Genomic DNA, 16857 nt, shown 5'->3' with positions numbered 1-16857 from the left:
CTTTTTCCCTCTGGAGGAAATGAGGTTACCATGTTAAGACCACAGGGGTCTGCAACCATGATGGCAACATCCTGGGGAGAGATGACCCAAGAGAATGAAGACGATACCATCAGACACAGATACAGTAGACAGAGAGAAAGAGAAACTGCTCCTGGTCCTGGATCCAGCTGTTCCTGATGCCTGCCCCTTTCCACAGAGGGATTATGCCAGTCAATAGATCCCCCTATTTCACTTAGCTAATTCAACCTGGGCTTCTGTCACTTGCCGCCCAGAGTTCTGACTAATACATTGTGTAACCCCAATTTTGTTATAGAGAAACAGATGTAGGTACAGATGTGAATACATTGTGTGGGAGAGTATGTATTTGGGTAGGGAAAAAAACACAGAAGAAAACTTATTAAATGTTAATAGTGATTATCTCTGCAAACCCCCATCTGGGATTACAGATGATTTTTATTTTAGTCTTTGTACTTTTCTGTGTTTTCCAAATTTTCTGCAAGGAACATAGACTTTTTTGAACATAATAAACATTTCCTTTAAAAATCAGATTGGCAAGAAGCAGCCCAGAGAATGCTGAGAGGAAGGTTCTAAGCCCATGCCATGGTCAAGGACAACAGGGATGGCTCCCCCCGAAACCTGCTCTGTGAGGTCAGTGCCCCCCGGGTGGCCACAGCTCCTCTCCGGGACAGCTGGCAGGTCGCTGAGGGCATCCACATCGCGTGCACTAAACCCAAGCCCTCCATCACGAGGCGGTGGGCTCTGGTGTATGTCCACAGATCAGCCGGAGCCAAAACTCTTCTCTACACACCCCTCCTGGAACCCATGCTGAGCCTCCAAAATCCCCACCCACCGGAGACCCCACCCACCACCAGTCTCCTGAGCCTCCGAGGAGAGCCCCAGAGGCACCGGCATGTGCCTGTCCAGGAGCCCACAGCTGCAGGAAAGGAAAACGTCGGCCTAACAGGAGAGCTCACACGAGGTGGCCCAGGCCTCCTGCACCTGCTCCCTAGACCCACCTTCCCCAGCAACACATGAAGATCGGCGGGGGAAGTGGGCTTGGGCAGGACAGAGGCCTTGGGGACCTTCAACTTCAGGCTGTTAGGGAAGAGAGGCTGTGGCTTCCCTGGAATCCCCAAGGCACTGTCTCCAAAAGCATCTGTTTCGGTCGCCCCCAACTGCCCTCCCCTGCAGGCCATCTTGTGGCGGCCATCTGTGTCCACATGGGGGCGGCCATCTTGTGTGTTGGAGTGATGGTCAAACACAAAGCCATCCTTACCTGCCCATCCTTTCTTCAACCAGAGAAAAACTCTCTTATCTGGTTTACATCTTCTAGGCACCTGCACTCAAGTGGAATCATACACTATCTGTCCTTTAGCGCCTGGCTTAGGTCACATAGCACCGTGTGTTCAAGGTTCGTCCATGTTGTACCAGAATTCCATCCCATTCTGTGGCTGAATAACATCCCATCGTTGCATATGCCGCACTGTGTTTACTCATTCGTCTGCGGACGGGCACTCGGTTGCTCCCACTTCGGGCTGTTGTGAATCATGCTGCTGTGAGCACAGGTGTACAGGTATCTGTTCAAGTCCCTGCCTGCAGTTCTTTGGGGTATATACACCGAGGAGTGGAACTGCTGAGTAAGATTTTTATTTACATAAATATTCAATTAAAGAACAAGCGAAAATCATTCGTTAGTCCTAGTCCCATTTCACAGACAGGGAAACTGAGGGCCACCGGTTGAACACCATGCACATGGCGCTGCTTCCCTGGGTTTTTCCAAGAGGTTTCAGGCTACCCATCCGCAGTTTTATTCTTGCTATTTAGGGGGCCCTACCTCTCACACCCCTGAGATCTCTGCTGGGCCTTGGCTCCAGCAGGGGGATGGAGCACAGAGAGCCAGCACCACTCTCAGCCAGGCTCTTGTGGCTAGATGGCCGATAACCTCTGTGCAAGAAATCCAGACTTGCCGGGCTGAGGGGCAACTGGCCCCACTGAGCATCAACAGAAGAGGTGGGGGGGGGGGGCATTCTCCAGCCCCAGAGCTGAGGGCCAACCCTGAGCCAGGCCAGCCTGTCCTCCCAGACGAAGTCCAGTGCAGTCACATGTCTAACTGCCTCAATGTCCCGGATGAACTCGGGGAAAAGGGGGCTTTGGGTGGTCCCTCCTCTCTTTGGACATCCAGGGCCCCTGGCAGCTCCTGTCCCGGAGCCACCATCTCCTGGTCACTCCTGGAGCACAGGCCGCGTGAGGCAGAGGGCGCGTCCTTTTCTCTCCCGGGCCCTGCTGTCGGGGGCCTGGTGCACATCTGGCACTCCACAAATATTGATGGGAGTGAATTGAAACAGCACGAAGGAACATTTGGAACACAACCCTTTAATAAGCAGGACTGCTGCCTGCATTTGCATTTAGAGAGGAGAAAGAGAGGGCGCGTGCCGGGGGCGGGGGGGACAGCAATTTCCAGAAAGTGGAGAGGGGCCTGGGGAGGCCAGGGGAACTGAGACGCGGGAGCCAGGTGTCCCTGCTCTCATCGCCTGCGCCAAACACCGGCATCGGTGGCTGTGCCCTTGGGGGACCTTCTCGGCTCTCAGAACTGCGAGCCTTTGTTGATGTCACACTCAAGAGTCCTTCCCGGCACATGTGCAGATCCAGGTTTCACAAAGCCTGTTTCCGTGACCTCCTGATTTACACACGGCCTCTGCCTTTGCATCTCAGATGAGACAGCTTATTAAAATAAATGTTCTATTAAAACACAGATGGCACGGGTAAGCCAGGCTCCAGCCCAGAGCTTCCCGTTCTCATCGGGAAGCGGGAATTTCTGTTCTAATTAGTGAGGATTGCAGCCAGACCTTTCAGCTTCTCTGAAGCCTGGGAGGACAGACCCTTCCCCCCACTCTAGGCGCCACCGTACCCCCAGCTCAGGCCTAGTATTCAAAAGAAGCCCAAGAGACCCATGCAGTGCCTTCTTTTAAAAAATACTGAGAATATACTGCCCTGGCCTGTGTGGCTCCGTTGGCTGGAACGTCGTCCCATGCGCCATAGGGTCACGGGTCACGGGTTCACTTGCCAGTCAGGGCACATACCCAGGTTGCAGCTTGGGTCCCCAGTCAGGGTGCAGAGGTGAGGCAACCAACTGATGTTTCTCACATAGATGTTTCTCTCTCTCTCTCTCTCTCTCTCTCTCTCTCTCTCTCTCTTTCTCTCTCTCTCTCTCTCCCTTCCTCTCTCTAAAACCAATGAAATAAATAAGTACATAAAAACATAAGTAAATACAAAAGTAAGTAAACAAATAAAATGAGAATATGCTAAGATACCACAGTCCTTGATGTTTTGGAGCTTTTTTATACGCCTGGTATGCATTTCAAAATACACCTGAACTGCATGGCAGTCCGCTTCACAGATAAATGAAAGTCAAGGGCAGAGAGGTCAAGTGACTCAGCCAGCGTCCCCCCGTAACGGGCAAGGGAGAAAAGGCATAAGATTGGGCACCAAGACAGACAAGAAGAGACAGGTTTGGGTTTGAGTCCCAGCTCTGCTGCAGAAGCTGAGTGACACTGCATGCGTCACCCCTTTGAACCTCGGCTTTCTCCTCTAGGAAAGATGAAGATGACGACGGTAAGCATCGTGCAGAGAATGAAATGAGGTGAGTGAGGTCTGAGTGCCAGCCCAGCGCCACTCAGCAGTGGCGCTCAGTACAAATCCCCATCCCTGCCCCTTCCCTTGGGATTCCTGAGTTTTCCTGCGGTGATACCCAGCCTCCCATCAGTTCTGTTACTTTATTTGGGGGTAATTAGGAGGGAGAACATCTAACAGCAAATTAACTGTGGCCATTCTGCAGCCCAGGTCCCACAGGACCCCCAGCCAGACTGCCCAGACACTGTATTTCCAGTCACAGTGGACCTGCCCCAAACCAAGGAAGCCCAGAGGACATGCCGAGCTGGGGCCTGGCCTCCAGCCTCCCTGTTCAGGTACACCTAGAGCCCCCCAACCCTGACGCTCCTGCTTCTCACACTGTACGCCCCATCCCTCAGGGCCGGGGCAGGCGACGCAGGTGTGGCCAGGTACGAATGCTGCAGAAAGGCAAGCCCAGTCAGTGTTGCCAGAGCTTCTGATTTCTCAAGAAAAGACTGTAATCCAGATTCACAGCGTGGAACCTTCCAATTTTAAAATATCAGTGTAAAGGGGGGGAAACGTGTGTGGTCTAACAAAGGGCAGGGCTTTGTGTCTGTGCTGTTCCCTGCTGTTCCGCAGCCGCCTGGGACAGGGTCTGGGGCAGAGCAGAGGCTTCACGAATCTGCAGGGGCCTATTCCGACCTCCGCCGCAGACTGCAAACTCCCAGGGACTAGGGGTGCTGCTGTCCCCCTTCTCTAAGACAGCACAGCATGGTATTGGAGCTCATAACAGTGAAAAATGCACCCTTACGAGGCATCTGTCCTGTAAAGGAGGCGAGAGTTGTGCCTTGGGGAACGGGGAGACCTGTTAAGAGTTGGAAGCACTTAGGACAATCACAGCGCCCTTTTTCCACCACTCACTTTCAGTGTGATTCCGTGTGGTTGTAAAATTTTTTGCAGTAAAGGAACACAAAGAAGGGGGGAGGAGGGGAAGAACAGGGGAGGGGGCGGCTCCAGTCAAGAGGCCTGCTCCCTCCTGCCTTTGCAGAAGTGGACTGTGAGGCCCAGCTGGGTCAGCCCACCCCCCAAAGGGCTCTGGGAAGGACTTGGCTGGAGTTCCAGCTTGCATGAAAACAGTGTTCATAACTGATAAGCTTAAAAGCAAGTGACAATTTTTCAACCCACCCTTGCTCCAAGGGCAGTGAATAAACACAGCATCAGCTCCCGGTTCCCACTGAGAGTGTCTGGAAGGACAGGGGAAGGTGAAACCAAGCTCACGCGTCCCTAGAAATCTGCATGCCAGAGAAGCCTTCAAATACTCTATCAAAAAGAGCTCCGGGGAAAGGAACCAAGATGGTGGTGTAGGTAAACGCGAGTACTCACTGTCTCCCACAACCACATCAAAATTACAACTAAAATACAGAACAACCATCATTCAGAACCGCCTGAAAGCTGGCTAAATGGAAGTCCTACAACTAGAGAACTAAAGAAGAAAGTACACTGAAACTGGTCGGAGGGGTGGAGGCACAGAACAAGCTGGCCTGACACCCAGGTGTCAGGAGGGATAGCTCCACTGCAAAGCCCGCCCCCCCCAAATGAGGAACAAGGGGTCCCAGCCCCACACCAGACCCCCAGCTCTGGCCGCCCCCCCAAATGAGGAGCAAGGGGTCCCAGCCCCACACCAGATCCCCAGCCCAGGGTTCCAGAGCTGGGGAGAGAGGTACCCATAACTTTGGGCTGTAAAAACCAACAGGGATTGTGGCTGAGTGACAGAGAGGCTGCTGGAGACCCAGGCAGTTCCTCTTAAAGGGCCAGCACACAAACTTACTTAGATTCACTCTCTCTGAGCTCCAGTGCTGGGGCAGTGGTTTGGGGAGACCCAGGAATATATAGTGAGGAACTGGATTGTCTGGCATTGGAGCAGCTTTCTCCCAGACAGGGGTGCTCACAGGGGTCATTGTTCCTATGCTAAGACCTCCCCCATTGCAGAACTGACTGGCAGCCATATCTGAGTTTCCATCAGCATGGACCACACTGTTCAATCCACCCTGGTGATTCCCTGAGACCGCTCCCCATCCAATTAGCAGCCCCATCCAAGCTGTTTGCAACTGCTTTTCCATATGAATAGTCTGTCCTGGCTCAGGCTTCAGACTTTCTTAAAATCTCTCAAACATGCCCCATACCTATCAATAAGAGGCCCAAGACCTTACACTAGCACCAGCCTGCCTTGCTTCACAGCTTCGCCTCACCTGGGTACTTCCAAGCTCAACACAAGTAGCAGCCATCTGCAGATCACTCTATGGCTCCTGCCGGGTGGCCCCAGGCAGTGACTGACTTTGCATCTCCAGGGAGGCCCCAGAGCCGGTGCATCCAGTGGACAGCTTCAGACCATACCAGATTACAACTCTACACATCCACAAGCAACACACTCAAGGGGCAGACTTAGTGAACACCAAAGCCCCACTAAAGCAAGTCCTTCTCCCTAAGGGTGTCTCCTGCACAGCAGCTCTTCCACTGTAGTCGCAGCTGGTCTTCACAGCCAATTGGCCTGGAGTTAATTTCTCCCAGTGATGCCAACAGCAATCAAGGCTCAACTACAACAAGACTGTGCACACAGCCCACACAGGGGTGCACCTACAGGACCCATCTCAGGTGACTGGAGAGGCTGAGCCACTGGGCCCTACAGGACATCTACTACACAAAGCTACACTACCAATTCCAGGAGACAAAGCAGCTCTACCTAATACATAGAAACAAACACAGGGGAGCAGCCAAAATGTGGAGACAAAGAAACATGTCACAAATGAAAGAACAGAAGAAACCTCCAGAGAGAGAACTAGATGAAATGGAAACAACCAAACTACTAGATACAGAATTCAAAACAATAGTTAGAAGGTTTCTCAAGGATATTAATGGGAGCTTCAAGGGACTTGGTAAGACTTTCAAAGATCTTAGTGAGAATTTCAAGAACCTTAGTGAGAACATCAAAAACATGAAAAAGGACCCGTCAGAAATTAAGCATACACTAACTGAAATAAAGAATAATTTACCGAGATTCAACAGTACAGTAGAGGATTCCAAGAATCATATCAATGATTTGGAATATGAGGAAGCAAAAAACACCCAATCTGAAGAGAAAAAATAAAAAAGAATCCAAAAATATGAAGAGAGTGTAAGGAGCCTCTGGGACAACTTCAAGCATACCAGCATTGGCATTATGGGGATGCCAGAAGGAGAAGAGAGAGAGAGAGCAAGATAATGAAAGCCTACTTGAAGAAATAATGACATGCCGAAACCAGTTTGGCTCAGTGGATAGAGCGTCGGCCTGCGGACTCAAGGGTCCCAGGTTCGATTCCGGTCAAGGGCATGTACCTTGGTTGCGGGCACATCCCCAGTAGGGGGTGTGCAAGAGGTAGCTGATTGATATTTCTCTCTCATCGATATTTCTGACTCTATCCCTCTCTCTTCCTCTCTGTAAAAAATCAATAAAATATATTAAAAAAAAAAAGAAATAATGACAGAAAACTCCCCCTACCTGGTGAAAGAAATAAACTTACAAATTCAGGAAGTACAGAGAGTCCCAAACATGAGGAACCCAAAGAAGCCCACACCAAGACACATCATAATTACAATGCCAAGGGTTAAAGACAAAGAGAATCTTAAAAGCAGCAAGAAAAAAAGCAGTTAGTTACCTACAAGGGAGCTCCCATACAACTGTCACCTGATTTCTCAACAGAAACTTTGCAGGCAAGAAGGGAGTGGCAAGAAATATTCAAAGTGATGAAAAGCAAGGACCTACAACCAAGATTACTCTACCCAGCAAAGCTATCATTTAGAATTGAAGGTCAGATAAAGAGTTTCACAGGTAAGAAAAAGCTAAAGGACTTCATCACCACCAAATCAAGTATTACATGAAATATGTTAAAGGGTATTCTTTAAGAAGAAGAGGAAGGAGAAGGAGGAGAAGGAGGATCAAAAATATGAACAATAAAATGGTGATAAATACATATCTATCAACAATTGAATCTAAAAATTAAAATAAATGAACAAAATAAACTGATGAATAAAATAGAATCAGAAGCATAGAAACATGGAACAGACTGACGAATTTCAGACGGAAGTGGGGAGGGGAGCTGGGAAGAGATTAACCAAAGATCTTATATGTATATACTAGAGGCCCGGTGCACAAAATTCATGCACGGGTAGGGTCCCTAGGCCTGGCCAACGATCAGGGCCAATCAGGTTCCCTACCTCCCGGCCTCCCCGAGTCCTTCCCTGAGCACCCCACCACTGCCACCACTAGTCGCCGGCCATGTTCCGTGCCGCCCCCCTGGTAGTCAGCACACATCATAGTGAACGATCGAACTCGCAGTCTCCCGGTGGAACTCCCAAGGGGACAATCTGCATATCATACTTTTATTATATAGGATGCATTACCTATAGACAGAGACAAGTGGGTGGTGAAGGCCTGGGGTGAGTCAGGAACCGAGTGGAAGGGGGTAATTGGGGGGTAGGGGGTAAGGAGAGGGAGACATCTATAATACTTTCAACAATAAAGATTTTTTTAAATATAATTTTTTTAAATGGAATGTGTTATAAGAGTTGTAGCATAGGAGAAATGATAATAAAATGAAGTTCTTAAGAAAAAATAAAAATACATCGGCATGGATTCTTTGACACCAACCTCTTCAAGGTTGAACTACTTCCCACTCAGAAACCCTACTCAGGAAATCCCAGACTGCTCTTCCCTTAATCACGGTGTCAGAGCTGCCGGACCTGACCCACAGTGATTACACCCAGACCGTGGAGAGGCGTGAGGGAGCCTGCCCGGTGCCGGGAAGTTCTGCATCTTCATCTGGGTGGTGTCTGCACCGGTGGATACATATGTAGAAATTCACTGAGCTGTACCCTTCACTGTGCACTTAACCATATGGAAGTTACACTTCAATACATTCATAAAAACCGGAGCACTTCTGCTTCAAGTATCAAGCACTTCTCAGAAGCCAGGCACTGCATCCAAATAACATAACCGTTAAGAGAATAACTTCTGGACCTCAACAGACCCGGTTAAAAACCCCTGCTCCTCCACCTCTGAGTCTGCCCCCAGTCCACTCCTCGGCCTCTGAGGCTCTGTCTCTTGTCTGGAAAATAAAAATATAACAACTGGTAGAATTAAGACACATATGCATGTAAGCCCTTCCTTAGCACAGGGCCTAGTGCCGTGGTCGGCAAACCGCGGCTCGCGAGCCACATGTGGCTCTTTGGCCCCTTGAGTGTGGCTCTTCCACAAAATACCACGGCCTGAGTGAGTCTATTTTGAAGAAGTGGCATTAGAAGAAGTTTAAGTTTAAAAAATTTGGCTCTCAAAAGAAATTTCAATCGTTGTACTGTTGATATTTGGCTCTGTTGACTAATGAGTTTGCCGACCACTGGCCTAGCAGCTAGTAAGCCTTTACAGGTGTAGCTTGTTACAGCCATTCCTCAACAACCCCAGGACATTGGTGCTACAGGGGCCATTTTAACAGATGAGACACGTGCTCCCTCCCTTCCCTAAACAGCAGGCATTTCCGCACCGTCTTCCCAATCTTTCCCAAATCCATGTACCGTGCCTACTACTTTTCTTATCACTTTTCTTTACATTGACATGCAATTTGTATTTAAACACATTTACTTTATTTAAAATGTTATGTAACTGTCGTACATGGAAAACCAGTGCCACTTGTCAGAATTCATTTTTTTAAATAGCTATTAAAATAAAAATCACCTATCCACCTGAAGTCATCTTGCTCACCTGGTTTACTTTTTATGGATTTGGGAGGCAAGGGAACTCAGTTTTGGGGGGTGGGAGGGGGGGGGTCATCTGCTTAAAATGACTGAGAAACTTCCTGAGCGCCTTCAGCAGCCCCGTTCGCCCAGAAGTGATTTCCGTGGGTTTAACCGAGCAGGCCTGGCAAGCCCTCTATTTGGCAACATCCTGGTAACCAGCCATCTGTGCGCCACACTGGCTCCACAGAGAGAAAGCTGCATTTAGAAAAAAAATGTATAATCACTAATGGTGACTGTTCACTAATTCACACACCCACTGGCCTCTCTTTGACACGAGTGATAGGGATCTGCCTCTGCCTGTTTGACAGCAGCTCCAGGACCCTAGACCTAGGAACCCAGAGTCAGGTGCCCAGCCCCAGCTTCAGGTTGGTCAGGACTGAGCCTGCAGCCTCACATCTACGGGTCCCCAAACCACACAGAGGCAGGGAAGGAGTTGGAGGGATAACATTGGAGCAACATGCGTGCAAGTGATCTGTTGCATTTTCCTGCAAAATCTCTTCCAGAAAGGAAGGAGAGGGAAAGGAAAACATCTCCAATCTCAGACAAAGGGCGCCGAGAACCCTGTGTCAGAGGGCACTGCAGTATTAAGAGGCTTGCCTCGGGGTAACAGGCAGTGGGCACAATTCGCCTGGGGAGTCAGTGAGTCTCCTGAGGACCCGTTCATTCATTAAGCAGATATTTACTGATCACCTCCTATTCTGGGCAACGGGAACCAAGAGGTGAAAAAGGTAAAGTCCCTGCTCTCAGAAAGCTCACATTCTAGGGGATGGAACAGTCAATAAATTGTTTATTATAAAAGCTAGATGACGCCAGTTAAGGGTAAGTGCCATGTTGGAAATAAATCAGGGTAAAGAAATAATGGCTGGAGTGAGCTGCTCAGATTGGATGGCCAAAGGAGTCCTTTTGTAGCAGATGATATTTGACTTGTAAGCACAAGGACGAGGAAGAAATCAATTAAGTCACTGTAAATAGCATGTGCAAAGGGCCTGGGGCAGGAATGAGCTTGGCATGTTCCAGAAACAGAAAGAAGGCCTTAGCAGCTTCAGAGTGATCAAAGAGCGGGAGAGGAAAAGTGGTGGGAGGTAAGGTCAGAGGACCAGGCAGTAGGTGCAGGACCAGCTGCCCAGTCCGGCCTTCATGTAAGGTATAGTGGAAAGCCTTCTGCAGGAGAGAGACTTGATCTTATTTGAATTTTTAAAACTCCACTCTGGCCACCATAAGGCGACTAGATAAGGGGGACAAGAAGCAAGGACACCAAGAAGAGACAAAACTAGTGGCTCAAAAGGAATCAAATAAACTCTGGCCCTTAACTCTGAGTCTAACTCCTCAGACTCTCGGTGACGTTAAACATGGAAAGCTGGTTCAAGGGAGATGCTTGTTCTTTAAAGCAATGACAGCCAACCGGGTGGCATTCAAACCTCAGACAAAAGAGGGCGAGTGACAGGCCCCTGCACTCAGGGCAGGACCCGGCCACCTCCTCTGAAGAACACAGCGGCCATCTGTTCTGGGGCCGGGAGTGGATCAGCTCCCGCTCTGTGCCCCTTCCAGCCCCGGGACTCTGGGACGACAAGGCCAGGGCTGCTGGACACCCGACCGGCTCAGACCCCTTACCCAGCCAGCTCCCAGGGCTGTCGCTGGCTCTCCCATGGGAGAACGCGAATATCCCCACTGGTGCCAGCCTTCAAACCCTAAGGACAAACCAAGTGACAGCTGCCAACATCACAAAAACACACAACTAGACAACCTCCACAGCACAGTCTTGTGGGGGAGGCAGGGGACAAAACAAAACAAAAAACCGCATCTGATAGAGCCTCTAAAACTAAATACCTATCACGGGCAACACAAGGGACAGAAGAATATGCTAAATGAACGCGGAGACACCACCCACCGAATCCTGACTGTGGAAAACTCACTAAGACCAACAGTTCAGTTTCCTCAACAATTATAAGGGCGGCGGGGGGCGGGTTGGAAGAGAACATTTCTAGATAAAGAGAAAAATCACCAATCAAACTTTTATGAGACAAATGGGGAAAACCGAACACTAACTGAATAGGATACTAAGAAATTAGTGTTAATTTCGGGTGTAGGATAATGGCAGTGTTATATTTTTAGAAGAATTATATTTGAGATCCATCCTGAAATATTTAAGAATGAAATGATATGTCTGGGATTTACTTCAAACTGGGTATTGTATTACACTACTCCCTCTCCTCTTATGCACACTTGAAAATTTCTGCAATAAAAGTGCATTTTTTTTTTAAATCTAGGAATGAGCTTTTTCTAATAACCTACCCAGGAATAGCCCACTAGACATTCTACCCACAACAGAGAAATCAGGTTCATCGGATTCACTGTTCTGCCCTCCAGAGCTTGCCATGCAGTGATGTGCTGAATGATCAGTGAATTCCTATTTTCTTCCTCATAAACCCTTTGTTGGGAGTTATCCCAAAGTAACGACCTCCAGTGAGAACTGGAGCTCTTTTTCGTTTATGCTAACTGGGCTCTCTCCAATCCACACCTGAGGCCACGCTGACTTTACGACCTTTCAGAGCACACACTTTTGGACTGTGTTCCTGCCTCACTCCTTCCCGCCTCAAGTTTTGCCCCCCAGAGGGCACCCCTTGCCCCACCACCCACTCCTGCCATTTCTCAAGGGGTGCTCTGGTCTGATCTGCCCTGTCTGTAAGAAAACAGCCTCTGAAGACCAAAGCCCGTAAGGCAGCTCTCTATTAGAGCAGCTTCCAAGGAAAGCTTCATTCAGGTGCCTCCTTAGGACCAGGCCCGAATCCCATCCCCTCAAACACACCATTGCTTTTTCAGGATCCCAGGTGATGGCATCCCCAGAAGACAGAAAGAAGCAGAACCTCCAGCTTCTCCCACAAGCCCTGAAGAGAGCTGTCACGTCAAGGCCCATGCATACCACACTCATTTCTCCAGGAGGCAAACTGAGCTCAAACTGAGCTGGAACCTTGAGCCCAATTCTTGAGTGCCTGGGAGTGTCCTGGTTCTGGGCCCATATTGGGATACCTGTGTCATTACCATCCTCCCTGGCACAGCTGCCTGCCCCAACAGACACTAGTTCTAGGTGGTCCAGGGAGAGCAGGAAGATGACAAGGGCTGTGGGCCGTCACTGCAAGTCACACAGACCATTTCATCCCTTATGGCCAACAGCCAGTAGTTTTATCTGCACACGCCTGTCAATTAGAGGTGCCAGGAAGATCGATGGATCAAGCTTCTGGGGAAAATGAAGAAGGGGCCTTAGTCTGACCTGACCCTGCAAAGAGAGGGGGAAGGAAGGAGGAACTCAGCAAATTTCACACTTGGCGTGGAGTTTGGGGAGTGCTTAAGATCAGCTGCAGCCTGCTCCAGGCTCCCCATGGCCGGTGGCCGCAGAGGAAGGGTCGATAGTGTGCACTGAACTGATCTCAGATGCTTAAAGAAAAAGAAACTCCAGATTACAGCAAGGGAGGCAAAGGTCATTTAACGCCAACGTGAAATCAATCACTCGCTCCCCTCGGGTAGGGTAAGTCCATGGCCAAACCGATCAGAATGCCAGAAGCAACAGCAGAATGGGATGAAGGCAGGGGCTGGGCGGGTCACCAATGTCTGCTGCATTGCAGGAAAGAGCACAGTACGTCCAGGAGGAAGGACAAGACGCCACGAGCCGGGGGCATCCTCACTCAGACCAATCCCTTCCCGTCCTCTGTCCAGGTCCTTCCCACCCAGACCCAGGCCTGCCTGCAGCTTCCTGGGCCCTGCCTGGCTGGTCTTGACTACTAGTGGGGCTGTCACCATCAGACATCTTACCTTGGTTTCTGGAGGCACAGGCCAGAGAGAACAGCCCTGATGAACCCCTCCATCCTCACGCGGTCCTTCCTACCTTTCAGCTGCATCTTCCCCCCCATTATCTTTAGTACTTGAGCCTCGAAAGCCCTTCGTGTGGATGCAGAAACTGAGGCTCAGGGAGATTAAATCTATACTATCACATCACAGGACTAGCACTTCTAGCTCCCAGGCAGGGACTACCCCGCCCCTCTCCCCAACCACACATCCCATACTCAGAGACAGGTACTGGTCCGATGCATCTGCCTTGCTATCAAGTACGTCTTCCTTCTCACTCCTCAAAACGGGCCCAGGTTGACCCAGAACAGCCATCCCCTATCCTCCTGACTTTAGAGGATTGGCTTGTTCATCCCATCTCTGCAGATAAAAGGCTGAAGGGCAGAGAATGGAAAAGAATCTACATCTAGAGAAGAATGGGGCCCGGACCTGGACTGGACTCCAGAGTCTCACCGGCAGCTTCTCTGTTAGACATGTGTGTCCTCAATAGCAGTCACCCCTAGGTCACCTGCAGGATTCCTGCCATTTCCTATCGCATTTGCATAGCATTTCCATTCTGAACTGCTGGGCACCCCGGGATGCTGGTAGGGTGGGATGCTACCCCATCCCAACCCCTGCGTCTCCCTGGCAACCTGGGACGCGTGGCCAAAGTGTAGCCTCGGAGAAAATTGACCCTTGACCTTAGGTTGTGTCAAACTCCCGGGGCCGGGAAAACAAATGTTAACGGGGGACTGACCCCAGCCCACTAAGGCGCCCACGCTGGAGTGAGCCACCCCACCCCACACCCCAGTGCTCGGCCCGGGGTGTCCAGCAGCCCTCGAAAGGCCCTGAGCCAGAGTTCTGCGCTTTGTTATAAACAGGAGATTAGCAAGTGTTTATAAAGTGTTAAAGCCAGCCCTGGCTGGTGCGGCTCAGTTGGTTGAACGTTGTCCCATGCACCAAGAGGCTGCCGATTCTGGGTCAGGGCATACGCTTGGGTTGTGGCTCAGTCCCCAACAGGGGTTGTGCAGGAGGCAGCCTGTCAATGTGTCTCTCACTTATAGATGTTTCTCTCCCTCTCCCTTCCCCTCTCTCTAAAGTCAATAAAAACATATTCAAAAATAAAGAGTGTTAAAGCCACACTAGCACCAGCCAGGAACTTTCCCCTTGAAGAAATCACAGGGATTTGCAGAGAACTGAAAAGGGAAGAACTTCCTCACTAGGCGACTCAATGTCATTTCATGGTTAATCAGCTGAAGTCATTTTACTGGAGATTCATTCACCCTGTGCTGCAGGAAGCACTGCACCGGACCACATTACAGGAGGGCTGCGTTAGAGGAGGGAGAGGAGACAACCACAGGGACCACCCATGCCAGTTTCTCCAAGTCCTCCCGTTCCTTGCCTGCCACCTCCCCCAGGCACACACAGCTCTGGGGCAAGTCCCAGGGCCCCAGTCACCACCCAGGTGTCTCTGGTCTCCGGCTCCTCCGTCCTTATCTTAACCCTTGTCTAATACAGAGCAAAGCACTGACCACTCCAAAACGCCCCTGGAAATTAGGATCCAGCAGGGGCACCAGAGGTTACCCCAATTCCACACATCTCTGTGAACAGTCAGCGCCCACAACCCCCAATTCCGGGGAAGCTTGGGGCTCCTGTACCCTAGCAGAGGAGAGAGGAAGCTGCCCCCAGAAGCTCCTGGGCCCACCGGAAACCCCCCACCTCGTCTCACAGGTGGTCCAGCTGCGACTCTAAAATAACCCGGGAGAACGATTTTCAATACCCAGGAGCAAAAAATCAGGAGAGTAACCCCAAGAAAAGTGAAGAGTTAAAGACAGGAAAACCCAAAGACAGAGAGGCCTGGGGGAGGGGGAAGGAGGAGGGAGGGGTTGAAGCAACCTCCAAACTTGCTCCTTGCCGACCAGAACCATCCTCAAAGCGAGCAGACCGCGGCCTGGCGGGCACCTCGCGGGCTCAGCCAAGTTGCAGAGAAGCAAATGGCATCCCCAGCGCCTGGAGCCACTCTGCGTCCTGGACTGTGTCGCCCGGGTTGGATCAATGCTACCCGCGCTGCAGGCTTCGGCCAGGGGGCCCCATCGGCAAACGCCGGGAGCGGGGGCTGAGGACCCGGTGCCCGTCTGTTGGGGATGAAGCCCCGAGGGCCCCCCCAGCTGCCCTGCCTGGGCTTCCTCCTAACAGCCGGTGTCCGGGGCCACGCTCCGAACTCGCTTCCCCGACCGCGCTGGGGTAAAGGCATTTTCCAATCCAACTCGGAGCCAAACGCCCTTCTGGGAAAAGTCGGCCCCCAAAGAAAACGGGGTTTTAGCCCAGGAGCGGAGGGGAGGAGGAGGTGGCGCGGCCAGGCTTTACCTTTTCTCTTTATTCTGTTTTCGGGATTTGTGCAGGAGTCCGATGAGCACCACGGCGGCGCGGATCCCCGCCTTCCGGCAATGCATCCTCCCCGCCGGCTGGGACATGGCGAGGCCGCCGGTGCCCGGCCGCGCCCTCGCCCGCCCGCCGCGCGCCCCCGTCGGCCCGGCTCCGCGCGCTCCGCGCCGCCCGCTGCCGGCCCCCGGCCGCCCGCCTCGCATGGACCCCGCCCCGCCTAGGTGCGCCCCGGCGTCAGGTGACTGGGCGCTCACTTCCCGGCGACCTTCAGCGTCTCCTCGGGGCCCGCGGGGTGGCCGGCGCCCGCTCCCCCGGTGCGGGCATTTCCGAGGCTCGCTCGGGGCGCGGCCGGGACGCGCGGCTCTGGGGCTCCCGCTCAGACCCGCCGCCCGCGCCGGGACCCCGCCCTGACCCCGCCTCCCGTGCTCGGCCCGGGGCGCCCCGGCTGCGAGCGGATCCCGCGGCCCGGCCGCCAGCACCAGGAGGCGGTCCGCTCGAGCTCGGCGCCCTCGGGGTCTCGGCGCCCGCGTTCGCCCCGTACCCCGCGCCGGGCTGCCGCCCTACTCTCGCCTCTCCCTCTCCGTCCCCACCTCTGCGCACCCCTTCCCCGCCCCCGCTGGCCGGGCCGGGCTCCCTCCCCAGGCGCAGGCGGCTGACGCCTTTCCCAGCCCGGCCCGCCGGGATACTTCTCCGATGCTGTCACCGTCTTTAAAAACAGGGAGAAAACACAGGCACCGGGAGGAAACGCGCGTCCTCCGTCCAAGCGAAACTACCTTCGCGCGCGGGCACCGCCGCAGCCTCCCTGCCCCAAGCCCGGCGGCCCGGCGGCCCGGCGGAGAGAGGGGCGCCCGCCCTCCCTGGCCCGCGGCTCCCAGGCGTTTTGACTCAGGCGGAGGCTACCTCTCCCCTCTCCCCTCTCCCCTCTCCCCTCTCCCCTCTCCCCTCGTCCGGGAAAGGACTGGGGGGGGGGGGGGGGGGCTCACTCCAGCGTGGGCGCCTTAGTGGGCTGGGGTCAGTCCCCCGTTAATATTTGTTTTCCCGGCCCCGGGAGTTTGACACAACATAAGGTCAATGGTCAATTTTCCCGAGGCTACACTTGGGCCACGCATCCCAGGTTGCCAGGGAGACGCAGGGGTTGGGATGGGGTAGCATCCCACCCTACCAGCATCCCTGGCGCTAGCGCTGACCGCCGCACACACTCTGGGTCCGGTTCTTCCC

The 16857-nt window shown here is 52.4% G+C and overlaps 1 protein-coding gene across 4 annotated transcripts in view; it reads right to left on the bottom strand.

Moving 5' to 3' along the window:
• The window catches only part of RAP1GAP2 (RAP1 GTPase activating protein 2), a 149668-nt gene extending 133465 nt beyond the window's left edge, over positions 1 to 16203 (bottom strand). For all 4 annotated transcript variants that reach the window (XR_013815056.1, XR_013815057.1, XM_079797866.1 and 1 more), the window contains exon 1: positions 15622 to 16203. Coding sequence is in view for 2 of the 4 variants with exons in the window: in XM_079797866.1 (XP_079653992.1) it covers positions 15622 to 15842 (221 nt within the window). In the remaining 2 variants the exon portion in view is untranslated. The remainder of the gene's footprint in view (positions 1 to 15621) is intronic.
• Positions 16204 to 16857: the final 654 nt, after the last annotated feature.

The sequence above is a fragment of the Cnephaeus nilssonii genome, assembly GCF_951640355.1.
Source record: "Cnephaeus nilssonii genome assembly, chromosome: 19".
NCBI lineage: Eukaryota > Metazoa > Chordata > Mammalia > Chiroptera > Vespertilionidae > Cnephaeus > Cnephaeus nilssonii.
The sequence above is the reverse complement of the archived record's forward strand: the minus strand, read 5'-3'. Positions and strand labels throughout refer to the sequence as shown.